Source organism: Phragmites australis, chromosome 24 (assembly GCF_958298935.1).
Source record: "Phragmites australis chromosome 24, lpPhrAust1.1, whole genome shotgun sequence".
Lineage (NCBI taxonomy): Eukaryota > Viridiplantae > Streptophyta > Magnoliopsida > Poales > Poaceae > Phragmites > Phragmites australis.
In genome coordinates this window covers 3,535,083-3,555,986 of record NC_084944.1, presented here as the reverse complement: position 1 = coordinate 3,555,986, position 20,904 = coordinate 3,535,083, and the positions used below count along the sequence as shown (strand labels likewise).

The following is a 20,904-nucleotide window of genomic DNA, read 5'->3' as shown; positions in this document are numbered from 1 at the left end:
CTCGTCTAATCTTTGCTCGTGTTGCGGCTTCTTGCCAGCCCGCTCTCATCTTATAGCGAAACACGGGAGCACGGGAGCTAACTAATTAACGCGGGGACAACAGCGTGTGGGTTAAAAAATCGATAAAAACGAAATGACGCGACCAAGCGCACCGAAAACAGCGACACGACGTGACATGAGCAAAATTGGTCTGTATTCGGTACCTAAGATAACGAATATTACATTGTTCACCGTATTCGGTACCTCAAGTGCCGAATACAGAGAGTTTTCGACACCTGAAGCGTCGAATACGATGAACAGTGTCGTATTAGGCACCTCAGGTGTCGAATATAGTAGTTTTCAGTGCCTCAGATACTGGAATTAATTTTTTGGTGTTTGAGATGTCGAATACATGTGCTAAATTTGTAAATACGCTAATATATTATTTATTTTGATAAATACGATAGCAGTTGTTGTTTATTTTGAATTTTTGCATGTGAGTCTAGGTTTTGTTTTTCATTTCTCTCTCCAGAGGCCACGGTTGAGCTTGAAATTTTTTGTGCTGCTGCTCCACTTCGTTCCCCATCTCTGTAATTTATTTTAGATGTTTTGGTCGTTATTTGATCGGGAATCAAAGCAAAATGGTAGGTCAGGGGTGGTCGGTACTTAAACACCGACCACCCTGACTCCACAATTTGAAGCACGAAAGAGCCAAATTCATAGAGGCATGTTCGATGTGATCTCTGAATGTATCTGTAGCCAATGTTCTGCTTCTGTCCTTCTCAGGATGCAAGGCACAAGCTTTGCAGGCAATCAGGCATGCGATCTTCCATCAGCTGAATTTCAGTGTTCAGGCTTCAGACATACAAGCCTCGGATGGATAGCACATCAGCTGAATTTGCAAGCACCACAGTTGCATCAGAAGCAGCTGCCGCCGAAATTTGCAGAGGGGGAACCGGGAGAGGGAGAAATGCTCCTGTGATGTTACCAAGCAGACGGAGCACTCCCGGAGTCCGCCGCCCCTTGCGGCGGCGGCGTATCTCCGTTGCCGCCAGCCGGCGTCCAGTTTTTCCTCGTGCTGTCGCCGGGTGGAGGCCGATGGAGTTCGTGCCAGAGCGATTCTTGGCAGGCAGCGACGGCAAGGGGTGGACGTAAGGCCTTCTCCAACTGAATCGGTTTTCTTCCTGTAAATCATTGTAGCACACTTTTTTTACTTTTTACCGATCGCGAGCGGCAGCAAATGGCTCAATAGCTCCCGTATCCACCTCTATAGGGATACAGGAAGCAAATAAAAGCCGGCAAATTTGACGAGAAAAATCGGCTCTCTATCACTGTAGCCAGCGTATGCGTGTGGGCCTGAAGGGAGAATGAGAGTAATAGAAGGTAGTAAATAGAGTAGCTGTTAGAGATGAAAAAAATAGAGAATACTGTAATAGTGTTAGAAGATACTGTAATAGTATTATAGAGGATGAATTTTCAGAATATCTGTTGGAGATGTGCTAAGGAGATCAAGATGATGCCCTTCCGTGTCTGATCTGCGCTGCCATCAACATCGCCATGGTGCACCTGTAGTATTTCGTGGCCAACATGGTGAGGGAGTTCCAGTGGAAGGAGGTGCCTGGCGACGAGGTGGGCTTAAGCGAGATGCGCGAGTTCATCCCCGTCATGAGGAAGCCCTACGCGCGCGCATCGTGCCCAGGAGGATCTACGGTATCATATAATAAAATTCCACTAGATCATACAGATACATAGTTTATCAGGAACGTTTATTTATATTGAGATTTATGCTGAAGAGATAAGTGAAAAAACATACGATATATGAGATAATTAATGAATGGATAAAAGTATCATATGAGATGAGATAATCAATGAATGGATAAGAGTATCATACGAGAGGAATGAACAACTGAGATAAATCGTGTGTACGCAATAGCATACGGAGTTGTATTTTCCAGGTTACCATTTCCTTTGTTCTTTTTTATTTGATGCATATTAGACTATGTGGAGTGAAACTTCATCAAATAAGTCACTCTATATAATTAAAACTACCTAAATTGATTATATAAATTTATAAAGTTAATGCTAATGTGACACCTTGAAGATCATGAAAAATAAAAACGCATCAAATAAAAACAACGGAAGGGGCGCTTACATTCAGGGTGATTCTAACGTATCTTGCTTAGCACATGCCTCTTTCATTTCCAGCGCGCTTTAGGCTTCGTTTGGAACTTTGGATGGGCCTAATTCCGGCACAATCCTTGTGATGGGCAGGAATTTAGTTTAAATTCGTAGCCCACCCGTTTCAATTGGGTCGGAAGTAAGCACATCCCAACATGGCCTTGGGGAGTTGCCGAACATGGATATACTGCCTTCTTTTTTTAGATTAAGGATTTTCTTTATTTCGGTCTCTGCATAAATAATGCATCTAACCATCTATTATTACAAGTCTCAGCCATGGGTTGTGAGATAATTGCCAACACGGAGCAAAAGTTTGCCAAATGAAGAAACAAGTAAAAATATTCAGACACAAAATCGATTAATAAACGTCCATCTATATTGGACATGACTGTCGTCTCTAATGTCCGACATGCTCACTTCATCGGTGCTCTTGCAATCATCTTCTGCAAGAGGGACTAATAGCGGATCTAGTGTGTTCCTTAAAGATCACCTGCATATAAGATTGTGATTATATTTTATTAAAGATAATGTTATTTCTATTTAACCATATAGCCCAACATAATACACTAGCTCTAATCAAAATTTGAGACCGCCATGTTGAGTCAACATTTAGTAGCCAACTTCGAAATAAGTGTGCTACTCTTGTTAGTGGTTGTAAACCAAAGACAACAAGAACCGATCTCCATACAAACTTGGCATAATGGCAATCAAACCAGAGATGTTGTAGTTGTATAGTTTCTCTATTACTACAAAAGCAGCATGACTCACTATATCATACCCTTCTGACCAAGCATTTGTAGGTTTCGCACATCCATCTCAAACAACTCGTTCACTAAATCAGGCAAGCAACAGGGCAGTCTGCTTTGTTCACTGCAATTTTTGAAATACTATCCAATTTATAACACACAGCCTTTCATAGTTTCACCACAAATTAGTCAACACGACGATGATACGTCGAGATTTACTGAAGGTACATCCCAAAACAATGAAGCTACACAGTAGCTATTTCTAGACGAAATTGCAACGCGGGTGATTTCAAATTGTGATTTCAAAAAAGGAAAGTTCTCGCATTATCTGCGAGTGCAGACCGCATATTTCGTGTTGGTCCGGCATAACTTTCAGATATTGTGTTATCGTTGGGATTCAAGATTATGTAAACGATTTATTTGTTGTTAAACATATATAATTGAGAGTGCATTATATTTTTATTTGTAATGATATAAAGGTTTGATCTATTATATTATTATTTGAGAGAAAAAAGAGCAACCACGTTCACTCTTAAGGTCACAAAATTCTCACCTTAATCAGAAAAAAAGGATCTAGATCACTCAATATTATGAACATCTAATGGTCTAGATTAAACCAAAAGCTCATATCAAATACAATTAATAAATACATAAATTCAGAAACCAAAGAGTTCATATCAAATACGATTAATAAATACATAAATTCAATATTAAAAATTATAGAAAATTAGCACTTTGATTTCCATACGATTTGGGAAACAAAATATGTAAATAAAGAGTTCAAATAAAAAAATAATTAAAATTGTGATTAGAATAAAAAATAAGAATCCATATCAAATTAGTCTTATAAAAATCAAATTATTAGAAAAATCAAATACCTAAGTAAATAGTTCATGCAAAATACAATTAATCAATAACTAAAATTTATAATAAAAAATTAAATTTTTTACTAAGACAATAGATTAAGAAGCACCTTGTACCTCAAGTTTGTCATATCAAACAAGCAGCAGACAATGCATATTATAAAGGAAAGACAAACATATTCTGATTTGGTTGGCCTGCATGGACCTAATACATGATTTTGATAGTTGATCAAAATATATACGAATTGAACTAGTACGTGTATATGATTCAGATACAAGTTTTGAGCATAAATAATTTTCTTTTTCACTAATATTTTTTTTATTTTAATTTTATGTATTTTGTAACTAAATGACACTAACAAAAAATAAAGAGACTAATTTTAATGAAATATTATCGTGATAAATATTACACGCTAGCCACACTATTAGCTAGGCTACTTGCTAGTTATATAAAACCATATTATTTTAAAATAAAAGAATATATATAGTATTATCTTGGCCTCTGAATTAAGAAACATATTTAGACCTTTTTACTTGCGAATTCCAAGTTCGCTACCATCCACACGCCTTTGGGATTTGATCGTGTCATTTACCTCAACAATGCTAATATTCTAAGTATTTATGTAGCGGAGAATAGTACATATTACACCATGTTTGTTTTATCATATATATGCAATTTTCATGTTGTCGAAGATTTGTATGCAATTATCTATTGTTAGAATATAAAAAATAGGGATATCTACGTAGTCGTCGAAGAGTATCTTAAATAGAGACATAGATTTATACAAATTCAGATTTCTCAGTTGGATAATAGACTTGCACCTTATCTTATCTTGAATATTCTTAGGATCACAAAGTACAAAGGTGTGTGTGGATCAAATCTAAGAACTAGGTGGATCTATGTGTTTCTACTTCTGAAGATCTAGTTGGATAGGTGATTGCTTCTGCCAATGATCTTCAAATGGTATTGGTCTTCTATCCAGCTACACTGGAGGGTTCGTGACTTTGGAAGCTTGAAGACTCAAATTGCTTGTTGTAAAGCTTCTATTCGATCTGAGGTTGGATTCCATCTTAATTTTTTTTTACGTGCCCATCTTCCAACTTTATATAGTTGGGGAAATTCGAACATAACGAATTTAGACTCCTTTAGATCTAATCTATCTAGATCGGCAGACTTTAAATATTTAAAAATCCTTCCTGAATTAGAAGATGACTTCAATATTCGGTATGATCAGCCGTACATTTTATCTCTATATTCTACTTCAACACGATTAATCTTGGATCGAGTAAGATATATGTCATCATCATATAACTTTTATAGATATATAATATTTATAAAATATATAATATTAGCTATATATTCTCACCACATGTCAATGATATATGGTCTGGACCCACCTTATAAGTACACAATGAGGGATTCCTAAAATTCTCTTTGGCACGCAAGGATTTATCCAAAAAGTTCATGAACATTACCCGAAGAGAGTTGTACCGTTCTAATTTTAAAAATCTACTTTTACTCGTCCAAATGCACGCTTCCATCCATTCATCTTCCCATCGTTCCCATTGGAACCTTCTACGATTGCATGGCACCCGTTCATCATTCCTGACGTCAGCAAGACGGTTCCAAACGGTTATGTGCTTGCTGATGAAGAAACAGATACTCCCTTTCCCTTCCCTTTCTCCCCAAGCACAGCCAAATCGCGCAAAGGATTCACCCATACATTTACGACGATGTGAACACCGTTAAAGAGTGGGAAAAAAAATCTATGCAACAGTGTTGCAGACAACTCCTCCAGCAGCATCGTTTGGATAGCAGCCACCTGTCCGTGGATCTCATCTAAATAAAAAATATTCTTTATACTTATTACTTGACAAATATAATTAGTGTTTAGTGGATTTCGTCCCCTGCTTTATGACTGCCAGAGATGCTGACTCCGGAGGCGAGGGCAGTTCACTTTGCACTCAGACGCAGCCTGTTGCCTAGGATCGGGAACGTAGAGGCTATCACCAGTATCCAGCAGTGGTTGCTCTTATCTATCCTCACTCATCAGCAGTTCGACATTTTAGATCTCATCTTGTGTGAGATTGAGGATAACATAGCAGAGGGTCTGGGCAGACAGCAGCCATTCGCGCATTTCATCTCATATTTGTTGGCTCGCTCGATTCATTATCCAGAGCATCTTGGCGTCTACCAGCGATCCCCGAAGCGATTTCCGGACTATATTCCTAGCGCTCCGACGGACAGACGTCGCGGACAGCGTGCTATGGCGCAGGCTCAGCGGCAAATCCCAGCAGAGGAGCGAGACAGAGTTGCCGCTGAGGACCAGGCCCTTGCAGAGGCCGAGGCAGAGCTACCTCATGCCTTCATAGACTTGGAAGACGACGATAGTGACTCGGAGGATATCGAGTTCATTCCACCACTCCCGAGACGTCATGATGCTGAGGCTGGTGGTTCTACTCAGGGTGCGCCTCAGACTTCAGTTCCTTCCTCAGATACTGAGACAGCTACCACCGAGCCCTCTGCTGCAGTGCCTTCGGAGATCACTCTTATCCTTCGGCAGATGCAGCAGCAGCAGGCAGCTCAGGCGGAGGATGCTCGCCGCCGAGAGGAGCAGCAGTTTGCACTGATGCAGTCACTACAGCAGCAGCAGCAGGCCATGTTTGCAGCACTTCAGGCAGACCGTGAGAACAACGCCAGATTGTTCTCCGTTCTTTTCCAGGCACAGGGCCTTCAGTTGCCAGCTCCAGCACCTGCTTCGGCTCCTGCCCCGAGTCATCTCCCAGGCAGTGTCAGTGCACTCTTGCGTACTCCAGGGTCCGATTTCCCTCTGTCAGCTCTCTTGGCCTCCGGAGTGTACTCTCTGCCTGCTGGGATGTCTCAGAGGCCAGTGTTACCATCGTTGACTTCTCCTATACCCACTGGCCCTCTGAGCTTCGAGGACACTCCACAGCCGACAGTCCCCGAGCAGCAGCAGCCAGTCATCTCTCCTCATGTCCCTCAGTTGTGCCTTCTTCAGTCGCTGAGCCAGCACTTGACGCTCCAGATGCTACTCTTCAGTCAGTGCAGGATCAGATCGTTGAGGCGACAGCAGCTGCGGGTCACAGTTCGTCCAGCTCCGACTCCGAGGCCGACGGTTCTCAGTTCGTCGTGGCACCTTCTTCGACAGCATCGGGTCCTCCATCTTCTCCAGCTCCGGCTGCTTAGTCATGTCCTAGTTTTCTCTTTTTGGTGCTTAGATGCCAAAGGGGGAGAGTCTAGTAATAGGGGGAGTTGGTAGAGAAAGTAGCTGGTGGGCCTAGTGAGATTTTGATTCAGGGGGAGGTTAGATTTTTGGGTAGCTAGTTTTGAAATGTTGGATCTTATGGATTGATTTTGATGTTATGACAGGCTATTTTGATGTTATGACAGGCTATCTGGCTCTGTATATGGATGTGTTTCGCCTGTCATCACATTGTGTTTATTTTCATGCTCGCATAATTCCTACCTATTCTAGCATGATAGTTTTGTAGCGCTAGACTTTATCTCGCTTTTATTGCTTTATACATTCTTTTGCCTAGTATGATAGGTTGCTCTTCAAATTCATATCTCTATTGTTATTTGTGTTGTCATCAATCACCAAAAAGGGGGAGATTGTAGCATCTAGGCCCCTAGGTAAGTGGTAAGTGTTTCGGTGATTAATGACAACCATATTACTGTGACTAACAATTTGTTTTGAAGGGAATCAAAAATTCAGTATACAATGACATTTGGTTAATCTTGGTCCCTAAAGTGCTTATATGGACAATCAAAGGACATATGCTTTAAGACTAAGGATCTTCTAGTTCTAAGTGTCACAAAGGAGATGGAGGATACTTAGAGTAGTATAGGTCTCCTTTTCTTTTTGTCTTTTGACCGTACTATAAAGGGAGGCTAAAAGTAGTAGCTTGACTTAGTGAGTCTAGACGTAGATGATGCACACTTGTTAAATTCTAGCACTAGGTAGAGCATACAAGTCCATGGTGAAGCTGTCAAGGAATTAGAGCTCAAAGAGAGTTGAATTGGACAAGCTCACAAAACATTTATTCACCGGATTATCCTCTGATGGATGTCTAATACTCACCGGATAAACACTAATTGAGGTATCCGAATTATATGAAAAATTTCAGAAGTGTTACACCGGAATATCCGGTGACCACCGGAGCTTTTCCAGCAGAGAAAATTTTCGGAGAAAAACAAACGTTGCCGTGCAACGGCTAGTGACAGCTGGCTCTGGGTTTGAACCCACCGGACTATCCGGTGATCTTAAGGATATAGCCAGCGGATTATCCGGTGATTGCAGTAAAATGAGAGTGGTTAGCCAACGGCTAATTTTTGATCTCTAGGCTATAAATACCCACTCAGTTGGTTTCAACAGTTGCTCTTGCGACCCTGTAGCAGCTCATACACTTGGTGTGTCATTTAGAGGCAAGAGAGGGAGCACTTGTGTCCATTTTAAGTTCTTAGTTGAGGATTAAGGACTTCTTTGAGTGCTTGGAGAGTAACAAGTGTGCATCTAGCTGTTGTCTAGGCTTGGTCTTTGTCAAGTGAAGCTTGAGGCTTGTTACTCTTGGTGGTTGGCAACACCTAGACGGTCTTGGTGATCGGAGGATTTCTCGGTGAGCTCTTGGAGCAATTGTGGGAGCCCCGGAAAAAGAGGATGTACTTGGTTTGATTCCCGCCAATCCGGAGATGGAGAAGGGGTAATCAAGAGGGAGCACTTGAGCCTTGGTGACTCAAGGGGGAGCGACATCCTTGGTGGATGCTCCAACGAGGACTAGGGGGAAGTGCCAACTTCTCGAAACCTCGGAAAAAAAATCGGTGTTGTCTTCTCCAACTCTTTACTTTCTTGCATCTTATTTTGAGCTTTGTTATTATTGCAAGTTCTTCTTAGGAATTGTCTTTCTTAGTTAATTCTTGCGTGGTAGCTATCTTGTGCTAGTTAAAATTCCTTACTTGCGTTTCTTATAAGTTTTATTTGGTCAAGCAGTAGTTAATTAAAAAAATAATAATATCCCAATTCACCCCCCCCCCCTCTTGGGCTATTGGATCCTTTCACCGAGTTCACCATATGAACCTTCGTTGGTGTTCACTGTCAGCATCTCATCGTCCCCAGTCGTTCGTTGTTGAATTCTGATCACCACATGAAGCTCCAGAAGCTGCTGAAGCCTGCCGTTGAAGTCCCTCCATCGCCGAGCTTCTCCGGTATGCCATGCCGCCGTTTGAGCCGTCAAACGGATTCGCCACAATCACCTGGTCGTGCTTCGCCGCTTGCCATCGTCTCCTGAGCATCATAGCGTTGTCGTCATCGTCCTCTGACCGTGCGCCGTCGTGGCCGAGCTCGTTGCCGCAGCTCTGAATCGCCGGAGCCTAGGTAGACCTCCTCTCCTCCACCCGATTTTCAACCGACAGTCCAGATCAGATCTAGTTGTACCCCTTCACAAGCAAATAGGAAATCGACACGTGTGCACATAATCCCAGTGAGATTATGTAGTCCACGTCAGTGCCACACAAGCCATCACGTCATCATTTTGTCCAACATGGCAGTGCAGTTAGCAGATTAGAGCCGAGTCAGCAGCCCAGTCAGCTAGATGACATCAGTGTTGCGAAGTAATTCGATTTTCCTTTAGAAAAATAAATCACAAAAATAGAATAATTATGAAATAGATTTTTTAATAGAAAAATTCTAGAAATTAGTTTATGATTTAAATAAATGTGTTTTAATAGGTTTTTAATTCTGAAAATAGTTTTAATGTTAAGAATAAACGTTTTTAATTAGAAAATAGTTTTAGGAAATCTAGATTAATTCTAATAATGTTTTAAATGTGTTTTATTTAGTTAAATAAATGCTTTAATATGTTTTGTTGCATATAAAAATTGCAAATAAATTCTATAAAATAGTTTTAATCATTTTTATGCTATAAAATAATTCTAAAAAATAAATAAATGTTTTAGGCCTTTGAAAAATTAATTTTAATTCCAAAAAAAATTAGTTTTCATGTTTTTTATTCGTTTGAAATTTTGTTTAGCTGTAACTTCCGCATCATAGCTCTGATTTGGATAATTCTTGTGTCCAAATCTTTCTAAATGCGTAACCTAGCTAGCCTTAGGGTTTGTTTATTGTGTTAGCATCATTTTGCACTTGTTCTTAGTGTTTGTTCTCTTCGTGTGTAGAATATCTTGTCCTGGAGCCGTTCGAGGATATTCAAGATCAAGACTTCAGTGACCTTTGAGTAGCACTTTGAGGAAGGCAAGTGTCCTTGATCACATTGATCTCATTGTAGGAAAGTGTGTCTTCTACTTCTAATTGTAAGCTTGTCAATATAAAACTCATGTTTAGGGTTTACTAGATTCTTCCACGATTTTTCTTATCATTGTTGTATGAGTCCTGGGAATAATGGGTAGATACACTAGTCGCTGTCATGGTTGGGTTATAATTAAACATGACTAATGTCTATGCAACATGAACCAAAAAATGGTAATTTTTGTAGTAACATGGAATTAGGAATCCTAACAGGATGGTTGACTTCATGATGGTGCGGGAATGCACATTTGGGTTGTGGTTTGTACCTATGTAGGATCCTAATGACCGATTCATGGACATATAACTCGGCACAACAACACAACCACGAGGTTTATATGGGTACGGTCTGACCAATTAATTAGATACCCCTCCAGTTATGTTGGCACTAGTGGATGGTTGAGTAGCACAAGAGGGGTATCTGCAGTGATAGAATCACTGTTAGCTGTGGAACCTTAGTGGGTGCTTACGGGTCGGTGGGAGCTTTGTAATGGTCTTTTAGTGATCTACTGGTGGTACATTATAGGAAGTGTAAAAGTGCTTTGCCGGCACAGCAACATGGAGACAGTCACCTAGTAATACGGGTGATGAAATCAGGACTCATGGGTAAAGTGTGCAATCTCTGCATAGTGTAAAACTGGTATATCAGCCGTGCTCACGGTCAAGAACGGGTTTGGACTTCTTCATGATTAGTGGGGGATCTGGGATGGTTGGTTCTAGTAGTTAGGTGGTGGTAACCCGATGAGTTGGTAGGCAGGATATGGGATACCTGGTGAGTTTGGTAGTCAGATGAAATCTGATGAGTTGTTTTCTTGAATGTTGGTGTCATCACATATAGTAAATAGGACTGTTGTGTCTTTTTGAGTTCTAAGATAGGATGACATAGATGTAGTAAATCTGGGTCAAGTCTTTCTTGTCTTAAGCCCTTATGTCATACTTTCTCACACTTGCGGAGTATGATATGTATTCACACTTACTATTTCCAATAATAAATACTACTCAGTTGAAGAAAACTACGTGAAGATCAAGGAAGCTGAAGACTACAATGAAGACGAAGTATCCTAGGTTGCATTGCCCCCAGTCAATTGCCTATGGTGTCATGAAGCTTTCGTAGGAGTTTCCTCTTATTCTTCTGCTGCTGTTTAAAACTCTAGTATTTATTTCAATAAAGTTATTTTTGTTCGATATAGAATTGTATATCACTGATAATGTCACCACATATATGATGAAACAAATTCTGATATATATGTGAAATACATCTGGTTTATTCTTTTGAGACTGGGTGTGAAGATCTCCACTCCAATTTCTTTTGAGGAGGTTATTCTTAGTTAACAAAGCATCATGTTCCATAAGTCATAAAAATAGCTTAATTTTCAAAGGGATCTTTGCTTTCAAGATGTGTTTAAAAGGTTGATGAGGGGCATCCTTGATTAACCAATCATAGGTGGATTTGACACTAAAAGTACATTTCTTGTCCTAGGACCAAGAAACAATATTAACAGAGTATCCAAGATTGACACTTACTAACCAAATAAGGATCAAATCCCAATGAAATTGAAGATCCAAAGTTAACCATCTTCTAAACTCAAGGCACAACTGTATATTATAGCATTTGTATATAGCAATATTCTTTCATTACAGATAGAGTAAACAACAGGAAACATTTTAGCAAGGGAATTAGTGTACATCTAAACATCTTCGTAAAATCTTGTATTTTTACCATTACCCACCAAGATCTTCCTCTCTTAGAGATAAACATGCTTAATTTTAATCAAGTCTGCCTAACAGGGAGTCACTGACCTTGTGTTTAATCTAAGCAACTGAAGAGTTTTGTTGATACTTTTTTAAGATACTTTTGTAACATGGGGTGTCCATTTAGACGGTGACTAGTGGAATACCTGTGCGTTGCAATGGAAACAAAAACTGCACAAGATGACATCAAGCATTTGTATAGATATTGCTTACATTAATAGATCTAAGGAGCTATTAACATTTTGGTATTGAGGCATTCATATTGGTATCTAATTTTGAATCATAGCATTCACATTTTGTTGACTCATTCTATGAAGCACAACATATTTTTGAGACAAACAAACCACAATCGTGAGTTTAACATCCTTGTGGCCCTACCGTTTAGCGTACATTTGACTACATGACATCATATTTTGAGCATTTGAAACTGCATCATTTACTCTGCAAACATGAGACAAGAATCATTCAAAGATCTCTTTATCGCAAACAATCCTACAAACTGCCAAGTTAGAAAAGTAATTGCCATAAACCTTTTGATTGGAAGTTGTTGCTTGAAATAAAAATATTATCCAAGACGGAGCACCCATAAATTTAGATAATATCCACAATGCTGACTAAAACTGCTAGAAATAAAGTATTTAGCACTCTACATTACTTATTATTGACTAAGATCATAAACTGATATAACTGCTAGAAATAATAAAGTGTGTAGCACTCTCCAGAACTTGTTATTGACAAAACACAAGTTGATTGCTCCACTGTGATTGCTTTCTAAACTGGCTGAAGAGGGCATAGACCTTATCTCCTAAAATTTGGCCGAAGCAGGATATTCGGCATACTATCAAAGAGAAATAGTACCTTGGACCTCTTGTTCCCCTGTATGCATTTCTATTTAGTTCTTCCTCTTGTAAACTTGTATAGTTATATTACTGGACCTTTTCAACCTATCAATTGCAGCTCTTCCCTTAAGAAACATCCAATAAGTTACTACTCTAATACTAAGACGTGTTCGGAGTATCCACCAACTCAAGTACATAAAGCATTGAAGACTTAAAAGATCCTCCATCACTAACTGCTATCAATCATTGCGCATGTAGTGAGCGATGTTGCCATGCTATCACAACACTAATTGGTCTACTATATATCTATCTAATCAGCACCATAAGCCCACGTAGATTATTCATTCATTTTAATTCTAAAGGTCATTTGCTCTCACCTCATCCAAGCCAAACAATCATGTATAGACAGAGGTGAATAGTATGGGAGCAATCGATATACCTTCAAATAATAGGCTTTGCCTTCAATAATTAACAGTAGAAAAAGCTACAAATAAAGTCAACGGTTTCAAGAGAAATAAAGAACCAAGTAGAAATTTAGTCATCTTTACCTGAAGAAATCTAGTCATCTTTACCTGAAATTTGTTTTAGTTTCTAGATTCATTGGCCAGATGAACTGCATTCATAATAATGCATCACAGATTCAATTGAAAAGTCTCTCAAATCTGAAAGGTCACCATACAATGTTAAAAACCTGGCAGTCACTGCTGAAGCAGAAGATAAACAAAATAGTATTAGATTCAACGAAATAGAAACAAAAGGTTCTCTTTTAGCTATGATTGCACCTATTTTATGTATTATTGCTCAAGACTATCATTGGAGTCCTCGTAAAGTTGTTATGCATCAGTAAGTTCTTAGATTCTGATAACACTTTTATTGTAAAAAGAACCCTGTTTAGGAAGTACCATGCACCTAGTTTTAAAATAGAACATATCAATGACTAAGGTCACGTGTTAGGGGACAGATCAGTAGCAGCAGTGCTCAACAGACACAATAGGTAATGTGCATGAAGAGCCAAGGAGATAAGGTTGTACTTCATTAAAAGGAACATAATTGTAGTAGATTAAAGCATAACATCGTTCACTGCTCAACTATGTCTCACAAACTCAAGCAAACCAAATTGTTTCAGTGCTCAGCTTAACTCGCATCAGTCAGTAACCAAAACTCTAGTGGGAGGCTAATGAATCACTATATAGTGCAAATGTATAAGTTCTAAAATTTGCTAGTAGGAACACATCAAGTGCACAACAGTTACGGAAAGTAGAGAGCTCTTATATGAAATCCTATGCCTGGTGCAGAACTGATACATATTTTCGCTCTAGTCTCTTTATGCAACTCTCTCATCAATTAAATTTATGAAATTGTGAACATGATATGAAGAACACATACCCTCATAGAACCTCCTTGAAATATTTGACAACCTTCCATCACCACTTTCAGCCATGAAACATTACCTGGAACAAGAATTGTTAGCATTTTCAGATCTCCACAAATTAGTACAAGAAAGTACGGTACAAATGACTAATAGATAGAGTAGCAAAACAAGGAGGCAATATTACTAAGAAAAGCTCCGTAGAGAAGATCCTTAGGATTGTTCATGATAGGACCCAACAGCATCAATATCTCCATGAATTTCTTAAAGAAAATATGTTTCACATGAACTGAATTCACTCCAGAGGTGCACTCTTCATACATCAAAGCCCTCATCGCTCGACTCAGGCCCTCACACCGTCGGCGAGCATGGACAAACAACCATGGGTCGTTGCCAACACGAGAGCGATTAAGGTCGGCTGCAACTGCAGGACGACAGCTAGGAGTATGGGCACGAATCAATCTACCTCGCTGAATTGACGCCCTCCTTATCCAATCGATCAGCTGGCAGCACAAACCGAACTCCTCGTGAAAATCGATCCCCCACGCCCGAATTGACGCAATCCCCTCCCAGATCGAGCGCGTCGCAGCGCGAATCGAACTCCATGTCGTCAAAATCGAGGCCTCTTAATCGAATCAAAGCCCTCCTCTTCCAAATCATGAGCGGATCGGGAGCGGGATCAAGTGTGCTGTGGATGGGTCGTATGACGGCGCTCGGTGTACGTTGGCGGATGAGGAAGCGCAGAGGACGCGGACGGCAGTGGCGGCGGTTTGCGGAGGAGGGAAGGGGCGGCGGAGGAAGAGGGCGGCTGGTGCTAGGGCCAACTCTTGGAACAGTCACGGACAGGGAGTAGGTTCCTGTAGCCGGTGGAGATGTCGCCCCTGGTGAACACGGCAGGGGCGGGTACAGGGTCCGAGATGGTTCTTGGTGCGGTTTTGATGGGTGGAACGCACGTGGGGGCGGAAGAAAAATTTTGACGCGAGGCCATATGTCGGCGTCGAGTTTTGTGAGAGGGGGGCAGACTACAGAACGATGCAGACCATAAAGAGTGCGTGAAGACTTCACAAAATACTATGCATTTTTTAAATAGTAGAGATAAAGAAGTAGGTATGCAAACATCTCTCCTACTTAAAAAACACGCAAGGCGTGATCCGTCCGCCCAGGAATATTCCTTCGCTCCGTTCTTCTCCGCAGCACCCGCGCCGGTCTCCTCTGTAGCGCAATCCCACCGCCTTCTCCGCTCCTCCCGCCCTCTGCGACCCCCCGGGAAAACCCCGCCTTGCTGTGTCCGCCGTACCCCGCTCCATCTCGTGGCTCCTCATCTACCGCACCGCCACCTACAACTCGCTCCACGCCTCCATCGAGCGCCACTCATGCAAGTTCGACGCCATGAAGTCCAGCTCCAACCCCTCCGCCTCCTCCGGCGCCACCTCCTCCTCCTCCTCCTCCTCCTCCGTGCAGCCTGCCTTGTTGCGGGCCAAGAAGATGGACCGTGTCGAGACCAGCCTCAAGGACGCCACGTGGGAGCTCTCGCTCTCCAAGCTCAAGTTAGGCGTTGTCGTTGCCGTCGTGCTCTTCATTTTCTTCGGCCTGCTCAACTCGCTTTTCGAGGGACGCGCCATCGCCAAGCTGCCCTTCGCGCCCTCCCGCTCGTTCAGTGGATGAGCCACCGTGGCCTGCTCAGGAACGACCCCACCGACTGCTCCATGGCCTTCCTCTACTTCCCCTGCTCCATGAGCATCCGCACCAACCTCCAGAAGCTGCTCGGTTTCACGCCACCACGCACAGCGGCCGCGACATGCAGGGGGCTCTTTCCCATGCCCGATCCGAAAGTAAATTGAGGTACCAGATCGATCTCTTTGCTTGATTTTTTGTTGCTTCAGGTTTTTTATTACTCTCATGTCTTATATAGATGAGCAGATCAGGATGCTAGATTCTGTCAATTGTTAAATTTTGCATCCTATATCTACTAAGGTATTTTGCATCCTAGATCTACTAATACAATGATGGTTTCTTTCAATCCGGTTGCCTTTTAGTATCCTATTGGAATTTTGGGTGAGTCACACATTTTTTTGGGTCAAAAGTAATGTTAATAAAGGTTAGTTATGTTAGGAGAAACAATAGAAGAAAAAAAATTCATCATTGACCTTGTTAGAATGAACTATATGAATATTTGTGTGGTTATAAGGCATCAAAGTTCATTGAGGATAAGACGACAAATACTTTAGCATTAGCTTTGACTCTGATCTACTTTGGAGTTCAGAGGTGTGCTTCGATGCAATCAAATGCGCACATATATCTTGATATATCTAGATTTGGGCTCAAGATTTCACTAATTTTAGCGACTTCTCCGTTCTATCTGTGTAGAAGAGGAATAATGCTTGCATACTTGCAAAATTTTCACCCAAGATCTGGAGCTATAATCTAGCTTTTTCTCGAGCAGAATATGGCCTTCTTGCAGGCAATTTGGGTTCCAAATTCCAATGGCTCAATTCATAATTCAAATCTAGAACTAGAAATTCCAGTTGGCCTCCACTGGAATTCCAGTAATAAAAGAATGGTTGTGAACACTCGTTGGCACACACATCAATGCCATTATTGCATGGGTTTACATTAAATTTTGAGCTGTTTGTAACTTTGTATATGTAATACATTTAGCTAGGAACAGTAGAGCTAAGTTTCTTTAGGACTGAGGATATATGCCTACATGTTGCATAGCAATATGGAATAACCAAACAAGAGCTACATGTGTGTCATACTATCATGTGTCAGATATTGAGCATATATCAGATGTGTTTAAGTTAAATTCCACTCATATACTACATAAAGTTAATTTATCCAATCACTTACATCACTCAAATTTTAATCCCAAATTGGTTGGAATTCTGAATCTTATCCTACTCTGTCACAACTGTGAACCTGACGGTTCCCATCAGAATTGTGAACACTGACCTGTTTAGAACAACTCTGACTCTTTGGGAATTAAAATGTGTGGAAGCAAATTCCATTAGATTTTTACTGTGTTTCTAGGTTCACGAGAGACCAGATTGATGACATTTCAGCAGGATGCTATTCTTGATGGTTTTGTGTATCAGTACTTAGGTTGATGTTCTTGGATCGTGGGAAAGGGAGTAAGGACACTTTGGAAGGTTTTGGAATGCTATGCGGTTGGCCTTGGCAACTTAGAATGTTATCAGTTTTGTGAATTGTTCAAAACTTTGCGCAAGGCCATGCGTAGGATTAGCTCGTGTCAGTCTGTTTCTGTGGAGATTGGTTTATTAGTTCTAACACTTAAGACGTGGGTGGTTAAAATTTAAATCATTCTGGAGTCTAGAGTTTGGATATAGATTATCAGGACATGTGAGCTTTGGGCCAATATACTTAGGATAAAAGACTATGTCAATTGGCCTGACATAAGGAGAATTATTAAGCTGAACCTGACATGTGAGTATCAAAATTGATGTGTCTTTCAATATTTCTAGGAATGGGAGACCTCAAAGCCTCAAAGCATGGGAGGAGGCCTGATATCTTTTGGAAGCTCATCCTTGTCCATCCTTCCGTCCATTACCATATGTGGTGACCTTTGGGTGATGATGAGGGAGAGCAAGCATCTTATCCTTTTGTTGAACCTCAAGAATACCGAGGAATGATGGTTCAGACAAGCCAACAAAGCCAACTTCAGTAGTTTTGGATGACATGTGATTTGCTAGATAGATGTTGGGCCAAATGTTCTACACCTTTGGATGACATGGAATTTTGGGTGTAGTTTTCCAGTTTACATGGGCTCTAAGATGAATAAGGCTGTTCTGTCATCTTTGAGCTTTTCTAAAGCTATGTTTGGATGACTACATAAATCACGAAGTGTGTGGATACGTGTTTTTTGTTGGATACCGTTAGGAATAAAAGAGTATTCAATCCCTCTGCACCATCAATTTTTCCCCACCATTTGTATACTGGGATCTACATGGATGACATATCCTTTTCTCAGGTTTTAGAAATCTTGGTAAGCTGTAGGCGGCAGCAATGGTATTTTGGCATGCACAACATGAAGCATATAAGCACTATGATCCTTTACGATTCATTGTCAGATCTGCTTGTTTAAAAATGGCATCAAGAGTACCGCCGGAGGGGTCTTGTTTCCTTTTTTTATGTAGTGATTGATACAGTGATTCAAGCTTCTTCTTTTGATTTTTCAACCTCTCAATTTGATTCTTAATGCTCACGATGCAGAAACATCATAAGTGAGTCGAAACTAGCATAAACAGCTTACATATTATGCAAGATTAACTGAAATAATAATACTTGTATGACTGTACATGTGTTACATCGCTTTTGTCTAATAATTTTTTTGGCACCTGTTGCAAAGCACGAGCAGATAACTAGTTTCCCTAAAAAGAGCCTAATCACACCGGGCATCTCGCTAATCGCCCCACGTGGAACCCGACCCCGTATAAATCGACACCCGAAGAAGGCCGCTGCTTCCCGCCCACATCCGCGCCACGCGGTACGATCACCAGCGTCCGGGTACTCTGATCCGACCAGGCGAAGAGCACCGCGCGCGAGGATCCGCAATTCCACGCGCGCCATGGACACGCCGCAGCTTCTCCTCGGCGCGCTCCTCGTCCTCCTCCCCGCCGCCCTGCTGCTCCTCCGCGCTAGGGGCAGACGCCCACGCCTCCCGCCGGGCCCGCCGTCAATGCCACTCCTCGGCAGCGTGGTGTGGCTGACCAATTCGCCCGCGGAGGTGGAGCCCCTGCTGCGGCGCCTCTTCGAGCGGCACGGCCCCGTCGTGTCCCTGCGCATCGGGGCGCGGCTATCCGTCTTCGTCGCGGACCGACGCCTCGCGCACGCAGCGCTCGTGGAGCGCGGCGCGGCGCTGGCCGACCGCCCGTCGCTCGCGTCAGTCAGGCTCCTCGGCGAGAACGACAACACCATCACGCGCGCCAGCTACGGGCCTGTGTGGCGCCTCCTGCGCCGCAACCTCGTCGCCGAGACGCTGCACCCGTCGCGGATGAGGCTGTTAGCGCCCGCGCGGGCCTGGGTGCGCCGCGTGCTCGTCGAGAAGCTGGGGGAGTCCGGGCCCGACGCGCCGACCCGCGTCGTGGAGACGTTCCACTACGCCATGTTCTGCCTACTCGTGCTCATGTGCTTCGGCGAGCGCCTCGACGATCCCGGGGTGCGCGCGATAGCCGCCGCGCAGCGCGAGTCGCTCATCTACCTCTCCAAGAACATGCCCGTCTTCGCCTTCTTCCCGTCCGTCACCAAGCACCTTTTCCGCTCGCGATTGGACAAGGCGCTGGCGCTGCGGCGGCGCCTCAAGGAGCTCTTCCTGCCGCTCATCAACGCGCGCCGGGAGTACAAGAAGCGGGGCGGCGAGCCGAGGAAAGAGACGACGTTCGAGCACTCGTACGTGGACACCCTGCTCGACATCAAGCTTCCCGAGGACGGCGACCGCCCGCTCACCGACGACGAGATGAGCATCCTCTGCTCTGAGTTCCTCAACGCCGGGACAGACACCACGTCTACCGGTCTGCAGTGGATCATGGCTGAGCTGGTCAAGAACCCGACCATCCAGGACAAGCTCTACAGCGAGATCAAAGCCACCACCGGAGACGACAAGGAGGAGGTATCGGAGGAGGACGTCCACAAGATGCCGTACCTCAAGGCGGTGATCCTCGAAGGCCTGCGCAAGCACCCGCCGGGCCACTTCGTGCTGCCACACAAGGCGGCGGAGGACATGGAGCTCGGCGGGTACCTGATCCCCAAGGGCGCGACAGTGAACTTCATGGTGGCTGAGATGGGCAGGGACGAGAGGGAGTGGAAGAACCCGATGGAGTTCTCGCCGGAACGGTTCTTGCCCGGCGGCGACGGCGATGGCGTGGACGTGACGGGCACCAAGGGGATCAAGATGATGCCGTTCGGCGTCGGACGCAGGATCTGCGCGGGGCTCGGCATCGCCATGCTGCACCTTGAGTACTTTGTGGCCAACATGGTGCGGGAGTTCGAGTGGCAGGAGGTTCCCGGCGACGAGGTGGACTTCGCCGAGAAGAGCGAGTTCACCATCGTCATGAAGAAGCCGCTTCGCCCGCGCCTGGTGCCCAGGAGAATTCAGAGTACTGCTTCTACTTACTAGTTGTCCAGAATTACAATTCATTAATAAAGCGATTCTAATATTTCTTGCCTTGGGATGTAAATGAAGATTCAGAGTTCTTCGCTAGTTGTCTAGAAATGCAATTCATCAATCGTCAGCAGATAGATTGTAATTGTTTCCAGCTTGGTTTCATCTTCATGTGGGTTGTGGATGACTTGTGAATGGCTGGAAATTACTAGCGAAACTAATTAGAATAACAGAGCTGTTCCTGGATAACTGAATTGTTCATGCCTTGTGTCTTCAGTTAATCTTGATTTACTATTTCCGTGTTGAGCAATGAGAAGTTTGTAGCAGCTCTGAAAGGTCGTGTATGTGGATTAAATTTCCAGTTAGCAAGCAGATTCCTTGGTTTCACTAGCGGAGTAATTCTATATTCTGATGTTTCTTGCTTGGTGTAGACTGTGGATGATTTGTGAATGATAGAAATTACTAAGTGCTAGAGTATGCGGAAGCATCACCAAGATCACAAAGCCGAACACAATATCAAGAAACAAGACACTATATTTTTTTTAATAAGGTTTAGTCATCTGCCTATATCCTTAAGGCATAATTACGGGTGGTCTCTCCATATTCATCTATCGGTCATGCTTGCGATTATACGGTGGTGCTCAATATTTATAGGCCTAAAAATTTAAGTCTGATTACAACTCTATCTCTATCCACCCAATTTAAATTCAAGTCTATCTGTAACCGAATTTATACACATA

At 42.7% G+C, this 20,904-nt stretch overlaps 1 protein-coding gene and 1 pseudogene across 1 annotated transcript; both read left to right on the top strand.

The window, feature by feature from the left end:
- Positions 1-1,566: 1,566 nt before the first annotated feature.
- Positions 1,567-15,887, top strand: LOC133908008 (uncharacterized; annotated as a pseudogene).
- Positions 15,888-18,523: 2,636 nt separating this feature from the next.
- On the top strand, positions 18,524-20,555 carry LOC133908091 (cytochrome P450 89A2-like). The gene has a single exon (XM_062350218.1). It carries the CDS (start codon positions 18,632-18,634, stop codon positions 20,177-20,179), a length of 1,548 nt encoding a protein of 515 aa, XP_062206202.1. The 5' UTR covers positions 18,524-18,631; the 3' UTR covers positions 20,180-20,555.
- Positions 20,556-20,904: the final 349 nt, after the last annotated feature.